General features: G+C 42.8%; 2 protein-coding genes across 13 annotated transcripts; one reads left to right on the top strand and one right to left on the bottom strand.

Moving 5' to 3' along the window:
* Positions 1 to 2,264: 2,264 nt before the first annotated feature.
* rps9 (ribosomal protein S9) lies at positions 2,265 to 4,767 on the bottom strand. Its single transcript, XM_014155075.2, has 5 exons — positions 4,656 to 4,767; positions 3,991 to 4,102; positions 3,774 to 3,896; positions 3,241 to 3,427; positions 2,265 to 2,501 (listed from the first exon to the last, which is right to left on the bottom strand). Exons 2-5 carry the CDS (start codon positions 4,085 to 4,087, stop codon positions 2,324 to 2,326), a joined length of 585 nt encoding a protein of 194 aa, XP_014010550.1. The 5' UTR covers positions 4,088 to 4,102; positions 4,656 to 4,767; the 3' UTR covers positions 2,265 to 2,323.
* Positions 4,768 to 5,453: 686 nt separating this feature from the next.
* On the top strand, positions 5,454 to 18,762 carry LOC106577172 (RNA binding protein fox-1 homolog 1-like). 12 transcript variants are annotated; one of them, XM_014155003.2, is made up of 12 exons: positions 5,454 to 5,876; positions 10,321 to 10,557; positions 14,166 to 14,345; positions 14,481 to 14,534; positions 14,662 to 14,754; positions 14,843 to 14,900; positions 15,429 to 15,512; positions 15,875 to 16,013; positions 16,121 to 16,175; positions 16,277 to 16,344; positions 17,128 to 17,209; positions 17,391 to 18,762. In XM_014155003.2, the coding sequence occupies exons 1-12, from the start codon at positions 5,790 to 5,792 to the stop codon at positions 17,433 to 17,435; spliced, it is 1,182 nt and encodes a 393-aa protein (XP_014010478.1). In that variant the 5' UTR covers positions 5,454 to 5,789; the 3' UTR covers positions 17,436 to 18,762. The 12 variants fall into 12 exon arrangements, with proteins under 12 accessions (XP_014010478.1, XP_014010467.1, XP_014010524.1 ...); XM_014154992.2 differs by having other exon boundaries at positions 5,457 to 5,876; positions 14,843 to 14,912; XM_014155049.2 differs by having other exon boundaries at positions 5,457 to 5,876; positions 15,429 to 15,488.
* The last annotated feature ends 2,341 nt before the right edge of the window (positions 18,763 to 21,103 follow it).

Consider the following 21,103-nt stretch of genomic DNA (forward strand, 5'->3'; position numbering starts at 1 on the left):
CCATGGACACTGCCCCGTCCATAAATTAAGGCAGTACGTTTAAAAAATAATCATTCTGCTTGAAATGATTTGGAATTTTACATTAATATAGCGAACCCATTGATTCTTGAGGAATATTCTTAATGTCTCATAAGCTTTGTTCAACTGTCGTACCCAATGATACAGTATACACTGAACAAAAATATAAATTTAACATGTAAAGTGTTGGTCCCGTGTTTCATGAGCTGAAATAAAAGATCCCAGAAATGTTCCAAAATGCTTTTTTTCTCTCAAATTGTGCACACATTTGTTTACATCCGTTAGTGAGCATTTCTCCTTTACAAAGACAATACATCCATCTGACATTTGTGGCATATCAAGAAGCTAATTAAACAGCTTGATCATAACACAGGTGCACCTTGTGCTGGGGACAATAAAAAGCCACTCTAAAATTTGCAATTTTGTCATACAACACAATGCCACAGATACCTCAAGTTTTGAGGGAGCGTGCAATTGACATGCTGACTGTAGGAATGTCCAATTGAGCTTTTGCCGGAAAATTGAATGTTCATTTCTCTACCATAAGTCGCCTCCATCATTTTAGAGAATTTGGCAGTATGTCCAACAGGCCTCACAACCACAGACCACATGTAGCCAAGCCAGCCCAGGACATCACCTGCGGGATTGTCTGAGACAGCCACCCAGACAGCTCATTAAACCTTTTTGTTGTTGCAAACCTTAGACTTTCTGCACAAACTGTTAGAAACCGTCTCATCTGCGTGCTTGTCATCCTCACCAGGGTCTTGACCCGACTCCAGTGGACAAATGCTCACCTTCGATGGCCACTGGCATGCTAGAGAAGTGTGCCCTTCATGGATGAATCTCAGTTTCAACAGTACCGGGCAAATGGCGTCATGTGGGCGAACGGTTTGGTCATGTCAAGTTGTAAGCAGAGTGCCCCATGATGGCGGTGGGGTTATGGTATGGGCAGGCATAAGCTACGGGAAAACAAACTCAATTGCACTTTATAAATGGCCATTTGAATGCAGAGATACCGTGATGAGATCCTGAGGCCATTGTTATGCCATTCATTGTATATTCCCCATCAGGACCCAAAATAAGCTCATAAGCCATGGTGAATATCATTTCATTTTATGGATGTTAGTTCCTTGCATCCATAGCTGTCTATGAATGAGTGTTTACATTTCTCCAGCCCCGTAAAGGAGTGGAGGGATGACTGCTTTATCATTTTAACTGCAGATTGGCCTACATTTCAAGTGCCAAATATGAATATTGTCAGTCTAACTAGGCTGTTTGATAAACATGCATTTTACCTACCTTTATTCCCTATGAATCCACAATCCTATTGGAGAGTTATGGCAGACAGTGCACTTACCCTGTGCTATTTGCTTATTCTTGAGACAGCCTTACAGGGAGGTCAGAGACCTGGCAGTGTGGTGCCGGGACAACCTCAGCAAGACAAAGGAGCTGATCGTGGACTACATGAAACGGAGGGTCGAGCATGCCCCCACGCACATTGTTGGGGATGTTGTGGAGCAGGTCGAAAGCTTCAAGTTCTCTTCAGATTGAAGAGATTTGGCATGGGCCCCCAGTTCTACAGCTGCACCATTGACAGCATCTTGACTGGCTGCATCACCACTCGGTATGGCAACTGCTCAGCATCCAACCGCAAGACTAGAGGGTAGTGCGTATGACCGAGCTCCCTGCCATCCAGGACCTCTAACCCAGGTGGTGTCAGGAAGGCACTAGAAATTGTTAGACTCCAGCCACCCAAGTCCCAGTTCTGATAACAGGGAAAACTGATGCAGTCTGGAACCAACAAGACCCTGCACAGCACCTACCCACAAGCTGTCCAACTGCTGATTAGTTAACCAAGAGCTAGATGATCTGCATTCACCCCTTTTGCCCTCTTGACATGTTACCATTGCCTAGTCACTTACCATCTACTTCAATTCCTTAATACCCCATGCACATTAACCTGGTACTATGTCTCTAGCCAAGTTACTGTTAGATTTCTTATTCATTCACCACTGTTGGGAACAGCCCATTAGCAAGCAGTTCAGTTAGTCTACACCTGTTTACAAATGTGATTAGTTCTCACTCCCAATAGACAACTGAGCAAGTCAGAATTACATGATCCCTATAAATGTCCAGCAATCACACATCTATAACCCTAATGTAGTCATTAGGTGTAGTCAATTATTGTGCAGAGGCCTTAACAAGCGTAGTTTCCACCACATACCAAGTAAAAATGATCACTTAAATTTGGTCAAATGTTTTTATTATTGAAAAACACGAAGTGTCAGACAAGTCATCCTCCATTTCAATCCTCCTCTTCCTCATCAGCTCCTCCAGCACCACCCTGGCCCTTCTTGGCATTCTTTCTCTTGACGCGGCCGGGGCGTCCACCACCGTATGGTGAACGCAGGGAGAAGTCAATGTGCTTCTGGCTGTCCAGGCGCACCACGAAGGAGGGGATGTTGACCACCTGCTTGCGCACACTAGAGGGAGAAAGGAGACCTCAATGAGTGGTTTGTTCCTCCCCACTTAATCGCATAGACAAATAACCATCTAGAATAGTTTTCCATCAATGACAGGCCTCATTCACGAGGAATTCTTGACACCACAGGAAGTCTGAATATTACTTGTAATCATCGGCCTGCCTGAGGTAAAGTACTCTTATCCAAACTAAATTGAAGACCATGCGATTGCCTTACAAGTCAAATACACTTGACAGTTTGCCGTGACCATTGGTCCACATATCTGCCCGAGGTGCAATCCTCCATACATTACCTGTCAGCAAATAAGACAGTAGCGGTCTGCCTCTCGCTTGGCTCTGGGCAGTCTTATAGACAAGGTATACAGTCTTACTGCATTGACCTTGCTGAAACTCTAAACCCACTCTTAATAAGCAGGATTGGCTCTGGGCAGTCAAAGACAAGGTATACGGTTTGTTACCGAATTGACCTTGCTGGAATGTTAAACCACACTCAGGGATGAGCTATCGTTTGTGAGGCCCTCTAAGGATGGAGAAAGTAACTCATAAGTCGTGCAGTTTCAACTCATTAGTTACCTGAACAGTTATTGTAGGCATGTGAGAATTTTAGAAATATACATGTTACAAATGGTTTAACTACCGGTCACAAGTTCAAAGCCCACTTAAAATAACAGACCAGTGTAATGATCTATCGACTTGTCCTTTCTAGCATGGCCATCTAGTGACCATCTCCAACAGCTTACCGGATGTGCCTCTGGCGGATAAGAACGCGGGCGTGGTGGATGCTCTTAGCAAGGCCCAGCTTGAAGACCTGCGTCTGGAGCCTCCTCTCCAGGAAGTCCTCCACCTTCAGGCCCAGGATGTAATCGAGCTTCATCTTGCCCTCGTCCAGCACACCGATCCTCACCAGACGCCTGAGCAGGGCGTTACCTAGGAGACAGGATGCAGAAATTCTGTCACTGATCACAACATAGGGCCCTCTAATCTGGCCCTAATCAGCGACTGATTGAGACCTGGAACCCCAGGTGGGTGCAATTAATTCAGGTAGAACAGAACCAGCAGTCATCTGGACCTCTTAGGGTAAAATCTGAATATCCCCGATTTAAGGCATCTGGAAATCTGACTGACGGCCTCATTCACGAGGAATTCTTGACACCACAGACAATCTGAATATCGAATATTTAAATCATTGGCCGATATCTCACTAGCTAACAGCTCAAAGGACTTCTACGAACAGTCAAAATAAAGCTCAAAGGACAATCTAGCTGTGGCGTACCTTCAAAAAGACGCTTGGGGTCCTTCTCATCCAGAGTGAGCAGCTCTCTGGCGGCCTTGCGGATCTTGGCCAGGGTGAACTTCACCCTCCACACCTCACGCTTGTTCCTCAGACCATACTCCCCTGAGAGATTAAAGTCAATTTACTGAAAAAAATACATGGTATTTAGAGACAGCAAGTTTTGATTTATATTGAATCTGCTTATTTGCACACATACCGATAAGTTTAAGCTCCTGGTCGAGACGAGACTTCTCGAAGGGGCGGCGGGGCGTGACGTATGTCTTGCGACAAACCCAACTCCTGGCAACGGGCATAGTGGATCAAAGTGCCTGAGGGAATAAGAATTGATATGGCTGTTTAGTTCCAACATTGCGATTACACAAATTATTAAACTGAATTTCAACCCATGTTAATTATTCTGCAGACCATCAAGTCATACACCCATTAATACACTGGTACTCCGTAACTTGGCTGGCGAAAGCAACAGCGGGAACTTGTTAACTATTTAACTAGCGTCAACGGATTCATATAAATAGACCATTTATATTAGGGCATTTTCCCCCCCACATATACAATTGCAAACTGTAAATGTAGTTTGATAGTGTAAAGCTTTTGAGAAGATGCAGAGAACTACAGCACAGTAACGTCAGGCCAGACCGGCGATATGTCACTCTTGCTAGCTAGCTAGCTAGCTAACCACGTTGTACAGTGCGTGTACGACTGACATGATCGAATAAGGCAGAAGTTATGCCAAAAATATACAAAAGATGTTGGTCGATGTTACCGAAATGCACAACTAAGCGTATTAATACATTACTTCTCAACATTGCGACCCTACTTTTATTGAAAAACAACAGACTAAAGCGCATAGTACGTTATTACCTGTGTTCCACAGGCCAGCACGATAAAGAGGAAGTCAAATTGGATTTCTCCAGTATTTATAAGGATCCCGCGAACTACATTTCCCATAAATATGTGACGACACCACTTCAAAGTAGCAGTTGGTGAAATAGCTCCATCTGTTGTTCAACTTTAAAACTACAGCTTTGTTCGTCAAACTAAAACCGTTTATGTTTACTTGCTGAACATGAACAACTAACTTTTCAAACAACTATCTAGTCTAGTATACTACACGGAATAAACGTTGGATCACCTAGGTATGCCATGTATTATTTTGTGAGCTGTTGTGTAGGCCTCTGTTCGGTTATTGAACATTGTTTAGAAAAAAAAAAAAGTGTAACGTTATGTGTGTTAGCCTGGCATCCTATGTAGGGGCTCTCTGTGTGTGTGTGTGTGTGTGTGTGTGTGTGTGAGAAACCCAGCTGTCACAAATCTCTGACAGCCACCACTGTCAGTGCTACTGGGAGACAGAGCGAAGACATGTACACACAACAAATGGACCAGTCTGAGTGTGTTGATTCATTCATTTTTTTTTGTAAGGGTAGCTAATGCTTTTAGAAAAGTGATAGCCTACTAACCACCACACCCAATCAAACGACATGTTGCACGTGCGCTCACAACAGAAGAGCGTGCATATGGTACCTAGTAGTAGGCTAATTGACAGACTGAGAGAGACGGTGGAGGTGGCAGGGAGAGAGACGGGGACTATTTATAACACCCTGAAACGAGACCCTTTACATGTGTTTCTGTCTGTCAGGCCGACCAACAGACAGGCTGACAGACACACAGCAGTGTTCTTTCTAACTTCTCTGCCATATCCTGTCTTCCTACCTAGACAGGCTGGCTGTTTCTTAGTTTAGGGAGTTTGTTTTTATTTTTTAAAGCTGAGAGGTTGACTGTTGACAGTTATCTTTCTGACTTTACAGCTCTTCCTCTCATTCACTTGGACCTTCTGTGTTTTCATCACTTGGATTCTACTCTCTCTTCTTAGATTTTCCTGCCTTGTTTTTTCATCTCCTCTGAGCATACCATCCTCTCCCTTTCCCCCTTCACCTTCTCTTGTCCTCCCATCTCCCCACCGTTCCCTCTCTCCTGGTGGTTTTCGGGCTGTGCACCATGCTCTCTTCTCCTACAATGATTCTTCAGCCTTACGGACTGCCCGTCTATCCCCAGGGAGCCCAATGTTACCCCAGCCTAGTACAGGTAATCTACCTCTGTCTCTCTCTCTCAATCCCTCTGTTTTCCTTTTCCTTCTCTCTCCTTGTTCCTACCATGTTTTAGGGCGGGTGTGTAGCATTGGATGTCTTTCTTGGTACTCTGTCAGTAGACCCAGAGCCACATACAGAGATCAGCAAACTATCCTGCATAGCTGTTGGTGCAAACATGGTCCCCATTGAATTCTGTATACCCGTACATGGCTCTCATGTCAAGCGTCATTGAGATAGTTTGGTTTTGAGTCACTGGATATGCTGAATCACTGGCCCGGGGAATGACATGTCATCATGACACAAACAACAGGTTGGAGGGCCTGTTTGTGAAATGGAAAGGGACATTCAGATTAAATGTATTCAGGCCCGGTATTACACATTATAAATGAAACTGTTTGTGTTTGTCATGATGATGATAGCAAAGTGGTTTATTGAACTAGATTTCAAAATAATCCAAATTATGATGTTTAGTTCAGAGTAGTTCACAGCAAAATTATGTGGTTGTTCACATAATGTAGTGTAGATTTGTGTCATTTGTTTGCAAACAGCTACATCGAGGCCTAAATACTGTTGATAGGGCCAAACCCATTGGTTTTAAATGCAATGACACACTGGCAGTTATATTTAATCTGCAGGTCTCAGTGGTACCAGCAGGTGTGTGGGTGTGTGTGTGTGTGTGTGTGTGTGTGTGTGAGTCCTTGACAACCCGTTGGTGAATGCCAGCACAGATATGATGTGTGTCTGGAATCTGTCTTCCTTGTCTCTGTGTCACAGCCCCTGTATTTTTAGCCTGTTCCTTGAAAAGTAGATTAACACAGAGAGAGAAGGCTCCCCTGTCATGCAGATAAGGGGGACACTGATATCCTGATAGTGTGTAGCCTAAGTAGGGGGATGAGGACCAGTGTACTGTGCTATGATCAGAACATACCAGCGGAGTAAAATGTCTGACGATCTGTGTTTGTGATCATATTACCTGTTCAATATTACTGTATACTGTATTTAATATACACTAAGTGTACAACTCATTAGGAACACCTTCCTAATATCGAGTTGCACCGCCTTTTGCCCTCAGAACAGCCTCAATTTGTCATGGACTCTAGAAGGTGTAGAAAGCATTCCACAGGGATGTTGGCCCATGTTGACTCCAGTGCTTCCCACAGTTGTGCCAAATTGGCTGGATGTGTTTTGGGTGGTCGACCATTCTTGATACACATGGGAAACTGTTGAGCGTGAAATCCAGCAGCCTTGCGGTTCTTGACACACTCAAACCTGTGCGCATGGCACCTACTACCATACCCTGTTATTAAATATTTTGTCTTGCCCATTCACCCTTTGAATGGCACACCGACACAGTTCATGTCTCAGTTGTCCCAAGGCTTACAAATCCTTCTTTAACCTGTCTTCTCCCCTTCATTTACACTGACTTAAGTGGTTTTAACAGGTGACATCAATAAGGTAGCATAGCTTTCGCCTGGATTCACCTGGTCAGTCTGTGTCATGGAAAGATGTTTTGTACACTCAGTGTAAACATAGTGAATGTAGTAGGCCATAGGGTGTGTCAGTGTTTTTGTCTGTGCGTTTGTATCCCCCACTATATGAGCCCTCTTAAAGGGCACATCAGCAGTTTCCTGTCGTCTTCAGAGTGTAAATCCTCCAGCAGCTGTCCCAGCAACCACCTGTCTCAGAGCCGGTGACCTTTGACCCTGAGACCTGACAGCTGAATAGGGGGGAGGAAGGACAGAGGGGAACAAATGGCAATCAAAAAAAGACAGCAAGGAATAAAGTTGAGACACATGGAGAGATACTGTGTATAATGTTTGTTTGCTGACAATGTAATACTGTACTGGGAGTGGGAGACAAAGAGAGAGAGAGTGTGTGAAGGTGGCCAGTGCTAGTATCAAATAGATTCTATTATCTCCCCCTGTCAGACACTCTCCATGTATGGTGTGAGCTTGGGAAGGTCAGATATTGGGGGGGGTGAGGTGGGGCGGGGGACACAATACAGGCATGTGTGTCGGTGTTGACATGTCCTCTAACATGGCCCAGTTACTGTGTGTACTGATCGCCAGGATCTGCCATGTGAAAGCTAAAAGGACAGTTTCTGAATTATTATGCGTCAACCCTGGAATAAACCCAGATATACAACACCCATGCCTTCCAATATTAGCAGACAGGATGCAGAGTAGTACATGTAAAAACATTTTATCTTGAAAGGTTTTACTATGATGTTTTACATGGTTGTTGTTTTGGCCCATTTGAAAGCACTATGTATGTAAGATGATCTGCTAAATGACTAACCTTGTAAATGATATGCCTGTAAATCTATTCTAGAGACCTAATACATTCAAGATGGTATCAGTCTCATTCCTGACCATCTTCTAGTGGAATTTCTAAAGTAAGAATTCAGAGGTATAGGAGGAACACCTGTGTGATCTGTGAAGAGAAATCCTGTAATTTGTACTAAAACCCCTGATGTTTGATAGGAAGAATCTAAGACCTACACAGACAAGGTGTTCCTTTTCCATTTCTAGTGAACTAAGATAGTATATCTATTTAGCATTACATTTACATGCTAGTCATTTAGCAGATGCTCTTATCCAGAGTGACTTACAGTTATCTTACAGTCATCTTAAGATAACTAGGTGGGACAACCACACATCACAGTCATAGCCACTACGTTGTTCCTCAATAAATGAAGTTATCAGCAAAGTCGGTGCTAGTAGGAAAAGACAAGTGTGAGTGTTAGTTTATATTTTAGTAAGACCTTTGATGCTGCGGTTTTACCTGCAGTAGCCACACTGTCCTGTTAGACCTATGAGAATGTAGGACACTCTCCCTGTGTTACATATCAGCTGATCGTACAAGGCTTAAATGATCAGATCAGCTTTCATACCTTCCCTCTACTTCGCCCTCTTCAATTTCACCATCAGTCCTATCTCCCCCCATCCGATGAGTGCAACAGCTGATGGACAGATAGAGAGAGGGGGGAGGAGGAGGAGAAGAGGTTGGAGAGAACAACATGAATCTGTATTAAATGACCTTTAGACCTTGTGACACTTACTATGTTTACAACTGTAAAGGACAACATAAAAATCTACTAATGGCTCTGCCAATCTTCTGGTTGACCTCTGGTCAGTTTCAGAGTAGAGATATAAGGGTTTTATTAATGTGTTTTAATGTAAAAGATGTAAAACTACCCAAATGTTTCCTGCCTGCTTTTGTGTCTTCAAAGAGTCTGGTCAAAAAGAAGGTACTGGAATGATATGAATATTTACAAGACATAGGAATATTTAAAAGGCAATACGTCAGCAATTACAGGGTAATAATAAGGATAGTATTCTTAGAGGTGACCTTTTAGTGGGCAAGTTGAAGTACGGCTACAGTATTAGCTTTTAATGTAGAAATGACAAATTTTTGTGTAGCTCTCCTAAGTTTTTAGTGTGTTTCTGTGAGGAGGGGGAGGCGGTTAAAAGTTATTGACAGGTACAAATGTCCACAGCTGGCATAGCCCCCCCAGCTCCCCCTCCTCTCAGAACTCCTGTCATGTGATTGGTGGTTAAGTAGAACTTATGGTGTAGTGGGCGGGTGGAAGCCGGCATTAAAACATGTGGCAGTTGTTGGACAATGCACCAGAGAATCAGATATGCAGTGACGGGGTAAGACAATCATCTATTCTCCTGTTGTGTCTGTGTCACCACTATCACTTTTCATTGTGTGAGAACTGGTCACCTCACTGTGTGAACTCTCTGCTTTCTTGCTGTTTATTTTGGTACTTTGAAGAATCAATGGATTGGAATAGATTTGGTACATTGATTATATGATTATGATGATGTTGAAGGTATTAGTCTGGAATCAGTTTCGTTCTGAGTTGATTTTTCATTACAATTAAGTGTTTGTAGGTGCACTGTTTTGGCATAAGTGGTAAAGTATTGGATATTTGCCAGATACTCTTTTCCAAAGGATGCTGAATCCTGAATGAATACTCAAAAGGAATAGTATACATATCACAGTGAGCTGTACTGTATGAATGGGTTTGTTGTGTGGATCTTTCTTAAGGTCCTCTAGTTTTGTACCAGCTGTGCAAATCTAAGCTGCCCAGCACCACTCAACCATAAGACATTTCCCAGGTGATATTTAGACTCAAAGACTCAGAGAAAATGACTTTTATGAAGCCCGAGGTCTTTGTGCTTACATTAGAGATGATTCTATGGGCAGTCACACATTGTCAATGAATGTATGCTGTGAATCAAAAAGGTATATTTTTAATGTAATTAATGAATATCTGGTGATAGTAATTGATTATTTTGTTTCTTATAACAAGAGTCACACTCACTATTACAATTTCAATATGGTTTATCCTACAGCTAGGTTGGATATATACTATGACAATGTTATTTTGATTGATTATTGACTGATTCTCTTCTCTCATCCAATCACAGGGAGGCCCTGGCCAGGAGGCCGGCCCCGGCAGTGGTGACCCCACCCTCCCCCAGGTCTATGCCCAGCCTCCCTCATACCCTCCACCAGGACAAGCTCCTCCCACACCCGCAGGCAGACTTCCTCCTCTAGACTATAGTTCCGCCCACCCCAACTCAGAGTACCAGGAGCATCACCAGCTCAGAGTCTATCAGGGCCCGCAACACGAAGGGGCTGACACTCTGGCAGCCATTAGCACGGTAAGAACAACATGATAGACTGGAGGTGTGGGACTATAGAAATAGTGTCCAGGAAAGATAGAGAGACAGAGATACTTTATAATCAAGATATGTAGCTACTGTATGTGTGTATGGGGGAATCACATGTTGTTTGTAACCTATTTCTAGGAGGGGATTTTATTCTAATCAACGACAACATGTCACACAAAGTTTGAGGAAATTCTTTGTCAGTAACATGGAACACACACACACAGAGGCCCCTGCTACTTCTATGTTTAGCTCCCCACCTCCACTCCTGTGCCCATGTAGGGGAATCTCCTCTGGCGCACAGCAGAGCAGATAGGGGCAGCTGAGAGGAGATTCATTTTTGAAAGTGAATCCCCCCTCTCTCTCTCTCTCTCTCTCTCTCTCTTTCCTTCTCTCTTTCCCTCTCCCATTTATCTGGAAATAGAGCAGGTAATCCCAAAGCCGTTAACATGCAGTATGTCTGTGTAAAATCATGCACCGGGTTACTGGTAGGGGTTTGGGGTAAAGAAAGTTGAGAAAGGAGAAGTTACAGGAGAAAACACAGGAGAATGGAACAACACAGTATTTAAATGTAGGATTATAATTTAAATGTATTTTGGTATATTGTATGGCATAAGTTATTAGGTGGGTTATCAGGGTTCAATGTAATATTTCCTACTATTTATTTTCATATAGCCTACAGCACAAAATGACATGTCTTTGATGGGATCTTATGTATTTTCATTAGGAACAATGCCCAGTTTATGAACTTATAATGAGGAAAACATGAACATGAATGTTTATGTCCAGGGTCCTGGTAGGTTTTATATACTGTAGGTTATTACTCTAGACAAAGACAGAGGTGAATGGTGAATAAAGGTCAATGCATTGTGACTGTGAAGTCCTTTTCCCTGCCTCAGCAGCTCTTTCTGATGTCATGGCCACATTTATATATTCCATCACTAGAGCCCCTGACTTACAAGGTCCGTCCTGATTTTCGGGGAAAGTTGAGACGCCGCAACACATCATGGAGGTGGGGTCAACGGGGGAGGCCGAACGGGTGACCCCTCCCCCTCCGAAATATCGGCCAGGTTCAGAAATCAATTTTGCATCGTGACATGACACCAACATCCAACCCAACCCACCCACCCCTTTCTTCCACTCCCCCCTCCCCTCTCTTCACTGTCCCACTTCCCCAAAGCCTGTTTCTGGTGTGTGTGTGAGGATGATGAGGAGGTGGTGTTTGTGTGAACCATGCTGCCATGGGAAGCCAGTATATAACAACACAGCAGTAGCCTGTATGTACTGTATGTGTTTGTGTGAATCTCTCTCTCTCTCTTTCTCTCTCTCTCTCTGCGTGAATGTGTCTCTCTATCCCTCTCCCTCTGTTTCTACCCCACTTATTAATACATGCCCCCTCGGAATCTTGAGTAATGATCTTTAACCTTTGGCAGAAAAAAGCAGCACCGTGACCCCAAACTGACATTTAGAACGTTCAACTTTGACCCTGCCCGGCACTATGCCTCCCAGCTCCCACTCCTCACCCCAACCTAAGCTTTTTGCGCAAGTTTCTGCCTTGTTCACTTTATCTTTTTGTTTAATTTATTATTTATCGTTGCTCTGAAGACATTGTGCACATCTCTTTCTATCAGCCTTCCTATATTATAATGCTAATAATACCTGTGTTTTCTATTCTGCATATTAGGATCTGTATTTTGATTTGCATTAATATTTATCTGACTTCTTTCAAGCCTGCATTCACTTTGATTTTCAATTTAAAGATATTTTTCACTTTTGCTATTTTTTTCTTTGCCATTTTTTTCTTCCTTTCACATTGCACTCTGCTCCCTCTCTCCTATCTCCCCCACTGCTCTCGCTCACTCATTTTTTGGTGTAATATTTTTTTCACCTTAATTTTCTTGTTTGGACTCATATAATCCCTTGGTTTTTGGAGGACCAATAGACAGACACTGGCATCGTGGTGCATTTTGGGATAGTGGATGTTTTGGTTTTGAAGCACATTACTATATCCTGTATGGTTTTGCATGGGGGCATTTTAATGAGATTATATTATGAAAATGTATTCCTGCAGGCTTACTGTTTACGTGTCTATATAATCTATGTCACCTGAACTACCTAGTTATTATGAATTTCTAAGTATAATTCATCACAATTATGTTCAGTATGATATTGTATTTAGTTACAGTTCCTCCAAAGTATTTATGTTGGGGGAGCTGTTACTTTCGGTATTGGCTGGTTGTTATAACTGAATCAACATGACTATGTAGCTTAATATTTTGTTAGTATACATCAGAGGAGGCTGGTGGCAGGAGCTATAGGAGGACAGGCTCATTGTAATGGCTGGAATGGAATAGATGAAATGGTACCAAACACATGGAAACAACTTATTTGACTCCGTTCCAAATATTCCATTCCAGCCATTACATTGACACCATCCTTCTATAGCTCCTTCCACCAGCCTCCTCTGCTGTACATATTATTTTAGATTTTCTAACGGGCATGTATTTAAATGCCTCACTAAAATGAGGTACTGTTCACGCCTCCTCACTCCTGCCTGAGAAGGATCACTGGGTGCTGAATGCTTATTTGGACTGAGTTGTGATTACTTGATTCAATTAAAATTATCACCATTTTTCCAATGCAATGTGATGCCTCTGTAATGGGACACTGTACCAGAACATGTGAACTGTTTTGATAGATTTTAAAGAAACATTCTGTGGAAAAAAATCTGTTTTTATCTCAGAATCATTTTACTAAATTGTAAATTAGTTGTCTATTCAGAGGTGTACAAGTGCATGGACCAATTGGCAACATGTCCTTAGTTTCCTCTGTAATCTCCCCCCCTTCTTTCTCTGCCTTTCCCTTGAAACCTTTTTTATATCCTTCTCCTGCTCTCTGTCCTTCGATCCTCCTCCTCTCCCCATCCTTTCCTCCTTCTTTTTCTTCTTCTCCTGCTCTCTGTCCTTCTATCCTCCTCTTCTCCCCATCCTTTCCTCCTTCTTTTTCATCTTCTCCTGCTCTCTGTCCTTCTATCCTCCTCCTCTCCCCATCCTTTCCTCCTTCTTTTTCTTCTTCTCCTGCTCTCTGTCCTTCTATCCTCCTCCTCTCCCCATCCTTTCCTCCTTCTTTTTCTTCTTCTCCTGCTCTCTGTCCTTCTATCCTCCTCCTCTCCCCATCCTTTCCTCCTTCTTTTTCTTCTTCTCCTGCTCTCTGTCCTTCTATCCTCCTCCTCTCCCCATCCTTTCCTCCTTCTTTTTTTCTCCTGCTCTCTGTCCTTCTATCCTGCTCCTCTCCCCATCCTTTCCTCCTTCTTTTTCTTCTTCTCCTGCTCTCTGTCCTTCTATCCTCCTCCTCTCCCCATCCTTTCCTCCTTCTTTTTCTTCTTCTACTGTTCTCTGTCCTTCTATCCTCCTCTTCTCCCCATCCTTGCCTCCTTTTTCATCTTCTACTGCTCTTCCTCTGTCTATTCTCTTTCTCCTCTTATTCCTTCACTCCTTTCCTTCCTTTCCCCTTCCTTCACTTCCTTTCTTTCCTCCTCATCTCCTCTATTCTTTCTTTTCCTCATCTTCTTCTTCCTCTCCTCCTCCTCTTCTGTCTCCCAGGACAATGCCCTGGTTCCGGTGACCTCTGACTCCCAGGCTCTGAGCGTGTCAGTGTCATCAGGGGGCGGAGCAGGAAGTGGTAGCGATGAGGAGGGGTCAGGCAAGGCCCAGCCCAAGCGTCTCCATGTTTCCAACATCCCCTTCCGCTTCAGAGACCCGGACCTCAGACAGATGTTTGGGGTGAGAGACACAACTAGTGGTTATGTCCAGGTTTATTATCCTACGAGACATCATGTCATCCTACGAAACATTGTAATCTCTTATAACCTCAGTGATAACCTGTGGACAAGATTGTGATCTGGTTTTGTCTTTCAGCAATTTGGCAAGATCCTGGATGTGGAGATTATCTTTAATGAGAGAGGGTCAAAGGTGAGAGACCCCTCAATATCAGAAATTACAAACTGAACGAATGAAACCTGGTTGCCCTATTGTTTTTTGCCTTACCAAGACAATGACAAGTTGGACAATCAGAAATGTTTCTCCTTCCGTCTCTCAGGGTTTTGGGTTCGTGACCTTTGAGAGCGCAATGGAGGCAGACCGAGCAAGGGAAAAACTGAATGGAACTATCGTTGAGGGAAGGAAGGTTGAGGTGAGGAATAACTATCTATAGTATGTCTATCTTGAATATCTGTTTGTCTGTCTGTCTGTCTAAGAAATTGTACACTCTGTCTGTGCAGGTGAACAATGCTACAGCCAGAATAGTCACCAAGAAGCCCCAAACACCTCTTGTGAATGGTGAGGTTTCAAGTAAGATACCTAAAGTTATTTGGACACATCTTTCCGTGGCATGTGGGAGGGGTTGGACATGCACCCTGTACTTCTGAACTGTGTCTGTGTGTTCCCCTTAATCTCCATGATCTCCACTGTCTCTTTCTTCCTTTACTTGTTGTTTAACCTCTCTCAACATCTCCCTCCTTTTCTCTATTCCTCTCCTCTCTCTCTCCTTCTCTCAACATCTCTCTCTCTCCTTCTCTCAACATCTCTCTCTCTCCTTCTCTCAACATCTCCCTCCTTTTCTCTATTTCTCTCCTCTCTCTCTCCTTCTCTCAACATCTCTCTCTCTCTCCTTATCTCCCTCCTTTTCTCTATTTCTCTATTTCTCTCCTCTCTCTCTCCTTCTCTCAACATCTCTCTCTCTCTCTCCTTATCTCCCTCCTTTTCTCTATTTCTCTATTTCTCTCCTCTCTCTCTCCTTCTCTCAACATCTCTCTCTCTCTCTCTCGCTCTCGCTCTCGCTCTCGCTCTCTCTCGCTCTCTCCGTAGCCCCTGGATGGAAGATCAACCCTGTCATGGGAGCGATGTATGCACCTGAACTCTACACCGGTGAGTTTCAATGTGAGTTTTCGGGTGAGTTTGATTACTTCAATATTAGTTTGTCCTTGTAATATATGTACTTGTACTGTATCCCTATCAAACCCAATCGGAATTCATGACCCCTTGTAGCGGAGGTCAGTCAGACTCTTGTGATGAGGCCTTGCTACCTCATCACCAAGGAGGAATACTATGTTGGTCTAATGGTTAAGACGTGGGCTTCCCGAGCGGGAGACCCAGGTTTAGATCCCACCTGTGATACTCAATCTCTCTTATCGATGGCTCCAAGAAAGCATGCTCCCTTGGGGTAGTCAATAAACCTGCTTATAAAGGCAGGGTGGCTACAGTACATATCCTAGTGGGTACTGTAAGCTCTCTCTCTTTCTCTCTCTCCTCAGTTGCCAGTTTCCCCTACCCCGTAGCTGCTCCCACCCTGGCCTATCGGGGCTCACCACTGCGTGGGCGGGGCCGGGCTGTCTACAACACAATTCGCTCAGCTGCCGCAGCCGCACCCACTGCCATGCCCGCCTACCCTGGGTAAGATCATTTCTATCTTCAAAAAATCTATTTTAAAATGAATAACCATTTCCATTGTGAGTGTAAGTAAATTATTTAATTTTCACTGTTTAATGTGTGAATGATAGAATGTCTCCTTTCAGTGTGCTGTACCAAGATGGATTATATGGAGCTGAAGTCTATGTAAGTGGACATTTTTCTTCTGATTTCAACTTATTTCAGGCTGTCTACCTTGTGTTTAGCTAAAAGCTTACCTTGTCTCTGAATGTCTTTTTCCCTATCAGGGCGGGTATCCTGCAGCGTACAGAGTTGCCCAGTCACCATCCGCTGCCACAGCAACATACAGTGATGGGTGAGCAGCAGTGCCCAATGACTGACAATGTGACTGTGTTTGTATGAGGATTTCAAGGACTTTTTCCTTCAAAAGGGACTTAGAACATGAGATAAGCAGCACTCTAATGTTGAGGTTCTGTGGTCTTCAAGTCTGGTCTATGGGGTCTCACTGTTAGTTCTAACACAATACTAGCACACCTGTTTAGTAACCTGGACGGACATAGTGAACGAAAATCCAAGACACTCAAATTAGAATGATACGTTTGGTATGGTATGTATTCATTTGTGGATGTCCATCATCATAACATGTATGATATGTTACGAATGACAACAATTCGTACAATATGTTAAGAATTCGCAATACGTATGATACTAATTCCAATTTGTTGTGGCTAACGTTACCTAGGTCGCTAACATTGGCTAGGGGTTAAGGTTAGAGTTAAGGTTAGGGTTTAGGAGTTATGTTAAAGGGTTAGCGGAAGAGTTAGCTAACATGCAAAGTAGTTACAAAGTAGCTAAAAAGTAGTAAGTAATTGCAAAGTTTCTAGCTAAAATGCCAAAGTTGTCCGTGACGAAATTCGAACATGACGTTTGCATTAAACGCCCACCCATCCACTCCAAACCGCCCACCCTCCTTTCCTTTTTGCCTTAAGTAACCTTCTGTCTTATGTAACTGTACCAAACGTAACATATACTAATTTGAGTGTCCCGGATTTTTGTTTACTATGTTACGTCTAGTCTATGAGACCATGCTGGTTTAGTATGTTTTCTCATTTGGGGTTTTGTTTTGTCTGTCCATCAGATATGGCCGAGTTTATGCTGCTGCAACGGATCCCTACCACCATTCAGTGGGACCCACGGCAACATACGGCGTCGGAACAATGGTGAGCCTCTTTAAAACTCAAAAGCAGTACCAACGTTTAAAGTGTGTGACCCACTAAGTCATCCAGACCATTGTTTCTAGCCACGAGACAGACTTTAATCGAGCCTCAAAAAGGAATCAGTCTCAACCCGCCAGTGGGCACCGATCCACCATAATTTATCATATCTTGTACTTATTTCTAGGCCAGTCTGTACAGAGGAGGATACAACCGCTTCACCCCTTACTGAGCTGCCCAATGGGAGCCTGGAAGCCGTTCTGTGACCCCGCCACCTCTTCCGGAATTGGCCAGTCCCAGGACAACAACGCAGGACAGGTTATGACATCACTGAACTCTGTGTCACCTCCTGTCTGACTCCCTCCACTTGGAGACGGTCAAATCCAACCGACTGGACGTGTAAATACTGTAGTAGCTTTTCACTATTTATTCTATCAGAGAATACATATAGGATAAAGAGCCTGATCTAATGTATAGACAGTTATTTAAAACCTTTATTTTACACTTAATCTGTATTGTTTGTGCCACTGATTTGTTCCAGGGTTTAACAATGTAAAGATTTCTTCCTCCGTACCTGGGTTATAAGCTACTCTTTCACTATTCTAACAGAGAGAGTTGAATGTGAGCCATTTTCTTTTTCATTGGCTGGACTTCATGGTGCAATACTGCAACTCAAGTGGCACAACAATACTGGTTTCTCTACATGGTGACCTTTGTAAAAAAGGTTTTGATCAACGTCTGAGCTTTTGACTTTTCAAGAGTCAAATTGTAGAGTACAATGACATTTTATACAGTTAAATTACTTCTTTTTGATGACACTGGTTTTGTCAATGATGTAGCGCACTGTTTGAGGACGTTGAAGTGTGTGTGTGTGTGTGTGTGTGTGTGTGTGCTTGTGTGTGGAAGTATGTGACAACATCAATACTCAAAGCACAAGCTATGAGAGACAGCAATGTCACTGGTATTGTTAATGTGCACAGTAATCTTTTTTTAAATGCTTCTAGAACCCTAAAACTGTCATTTGCATAAAATGTACGTATGTTTTTGCTTTCCTAACAATCTACCTCTGATTCTAAAAATGTTTCACTTGTCAAAAAAGCATTCAGGAGCCATTACTTCTCTGTCAACAAATGAACTGCAACAAAACATTTTTTCTTATTTTCATTGTTGAGCTTCTATCCATCTTCTCTCTGCTTACATAATGCTCAATGCTAAATACTAGCTATTCGACAAACTTCCCTAACCCACTTTATCATTTTTCTATGGCAGCCTCATTCTGGGTTTTACTTCGCTCTGCCTGACGAGCCTGTAACCTCTATGGTGCTTTCCCTAATTTCCTCTGTCCTGTTAAACTCTATGACGTTGTGTCTGGTTTCCTCTTCCTGTTCTCTCGCCTGCATCTCTCCATTCTGTTTGAGAATCTGTGTTCCATCCATAGAAAGAATCAGATGAGTTCTAGTTCTATGGGTCCATCTCTCCTTCTCTATCCTGTACTCTAGCTTCACTGTTGTTTATTTGCTGTTGACCTCTCAATAAAACATTGTTTCTTTTTCCCTTTCCTCTCTTCTCTTTGATTCATGTCATTTTCCTTTCTCTTTTTCAATGCCTCTTTTTGCAGTCCTTCACTCTTCTGCTCAAACTTATATTCTCCGTGTTCCTTTTCTCAACTATAACTGTAAGTTTTGAGGCTGACTGATACCAGTGCAAGAAGGTTGTGAGTGTTTTACAGAAATGACTGTCTGCATATGTTTATGCAACTGTTTCTGGTTCAGTACCTTTGTACTGTATGGACTGAATCTTAATGTAAGATCAGCGCATATAACTTCATATTTGAGTTTAGTTTCTCAAATGTTGTATGTGTGGTTCTAGAGGGGCTACAGTATAGTACCTAGACACCCAGCCCTGTGCCTGCCTTGCTTTAGTGTGTGGTCTTACTGCGTGTGTTTCAACCTATGGGCTAAACCTCTTCTTTATGCAAAGTTCAGCTTTAGTTTTTGTATACTAATTTCCCCTCTTTCTTTACTGCTTCGTTTTCCTATCTTCTTGGAAGTGGAAAAAGACTTCTCTTTCCAAGCTTTACTGTTGTTGTTCTGGTTTTTCCCACTATTTCTAAGGGGAGCTTAACCCTAACCTTAACCCTACGAGATATAATTGAGGGTTGGATAACCATGCCTACAATATCAATTTGAAATAGAAACTAAAGTCACACTTTACCATGGTATTATTCAATTTCAACAACGGTTTGACTGTGATGCCTTCATCAGGGTATTTTTACATCTAGTAAAAATGTATAATATGGAAAAATATGCCTTTTTACTTCTACTCTGCTGTCCTCTCTCTATCTCTCGCTCTTTCAAACTCCTCTGCTTTCAAGTCTGTTATTTTCCTATTTTCTTTATGTATGGCTGTCAGATTTATAATTTCCCCTTTCAATCTAATAGCAATTTTAAACTTATTTAGCTACATTGTTTCTCGTGTTTCTTCACTCGATCCGTTTCACCTTTTCTGTATTAATGTGAAGGCTTTCTTTCTTCACCCTTTGTCTTCTTCTTTACTGACACATTTGTCTTCATTTTCTAAACTTTATTTCTCTGCTTTGATGCTTTCAAATAATTTCCTCACCATCTTGACTCTGTATCTTATCATGTATTTCTCTAAATTGTACATTTCCTAGTTTCTTTCACTGTAATGTTACCTTCCTCGCCTCTTACTTCTGCTGTCCTCTTCTCTATTTTCCAACAGCATTTCTCCTTTATTTTCCCCTAAATTGTCCTTTTTCTAGGTTCATCTTTCCTCTTGCTGTCTTCTATTTACACAATATTGCTTTTTCTTTTCCCAACTTCTGTTTCTGAATTTTATTCTACTTTTTGTCTGCTACTGATATTCTCCAATTCTTTCCTCATTGTTTCAGATTTACTCTTTCTTTCTAAACTCTCCTTTTGCTTTTTACACACTGTCCTCTTAGCTGTCTTGTAGTCATCTAGCTGTGCCACTTTTACATTTCTTGTTTTTGATCATTTCTGTAATTCTGCTTCGCTCGACACTTTGGTATATACTTTCTCTATTAACATGAACTACTTCCTTATACTAACATTACAACATCCTGATTCTTTTACCTGACATGTGAGTTCTATCTTTCTGTTTGCTTTAAGCTATAACTCATTTCCAATTTCTTCTTTTTCTGTTTTCTGTCATTTATTTTGCTTTCCTATTTTAAAGTTTTCTAAATGTTCTGTCCATCTTCTTTTATTTCTCAGCTGTCATTACTTTCCTTCACTCTACTGTGCTGTCTATTTCTTCTGTTTTTTGTTTCTCTATTACTGCCTCTTTCCCTCTGCTCCTCTCTGTCCCTCTTCAGGTCCTCCTCTTTCCCTCTGCTCCTCTCTGTCCCTCTTCAGGTCCTCCTCTTTCCCTCTGCTCCTCTCTGTCCCTCTTCAGGTCCTCCTCTTTCCCTCTGCTCCTCTCTGTCCCTCTTCAGGTCCTCCTCTTTCCCTCTGCTCCTCTCTGTCCCTCTTCAGGTCCTCCTCTTTCCCTCTGCTCCTCTCTGTCCCTCTTCAGGTCCTCCTCTTTCCCTCTGCTCCTCTCTGACCCTCTTCAGGTCCTCCTCTTTCCCTCTGCTCCTCTCTGACCCTCTTCAGGTCCTCCTCTTTCCCTCTGCTCCTCTCTGTCCCTCTTCAGGTCCTCCTCTTTCCCTCTGCTCCTTTCTGTCCCTCTTCAGGTCCTCCTCTTTCCCTCTGCTCCTCTCTGTCCCTCTTCAGGTCCTCCTCTTTCCGTCTTCAGGTCCTCCTCTTTCCCTCTGCTCCTCTCTGTCCCTCTTCTGGTCCTCCTCTTTCCCTCTGCTCCTCTCTGTCCCTCTTCAGGTCCTCCTCTTTCCCTCTGCTCCTCTCTGTCCCTCTTCAG

Source organism: Salmo salar, chromosome ssa02 (assembly GCF_905237065.1).
Source record: "Salmo salar chromosome ssa02, Ssal_v3.1, whole genome shotgun sequence".
NCBI lineage: Eukaryota > Metazoa > Chordata > Actinopteri > Salmoniformes > Salmonidae > Salmo > Salmo salar.

What these genes read in the sequence shown, in the direction of transcription:
- rps9 (XM_014155075.2), bottom strand. Translation starts at nt 4,087, where the DNA reads ATGCCCGTTGCCAGGAGTTGGGTTTGTCGCAAGACATACGTCACGCCC. An exon ending in CCCCAAGCGTCTTTTTGAAG is followed by an intron (nt 3,428 to 3,773) that starts GTACGCCACAGC and finishes CCTGTCTCCTAG; the next exon opens with GTAACGCCCTGCTCAGGCGT. An exon ending in ATCCGCCAGAGGCACATCCG is followed by an intron (nt 2,502 to 3,240) that starts GTAAGCTGTTGG and finishes TTCTCCCTCTAG; the next exon opens with TGTGCGCAAGCAGGTGGTCA.
- LOC106577172 (XM_014154992.2), top strand. Translation starts at nt 5,790, where the DNA reads ATGCTCTCTTCTCCTACAATGATTCTTCAGCCTTACGGACTGCCCGTC. An exon ending in CTCTGGCAGCCATTAGCACG is followed by an intron (nt 10,558 to 14,165) that starts GTAAGAACAACA and finishes TCTGTCTCCCAG; the next exon opens with GACAATGCCCTGGTTCCGGT. An exon ending in GCCATGCCCGCCTACCCTGG is followed by an intron (nt 16,014 to 16,120) that starts GTAAGATCATTT and finishes TGTGAATGATAG; the next exon opens with AATGTCTCCTTTCAGTGTGC.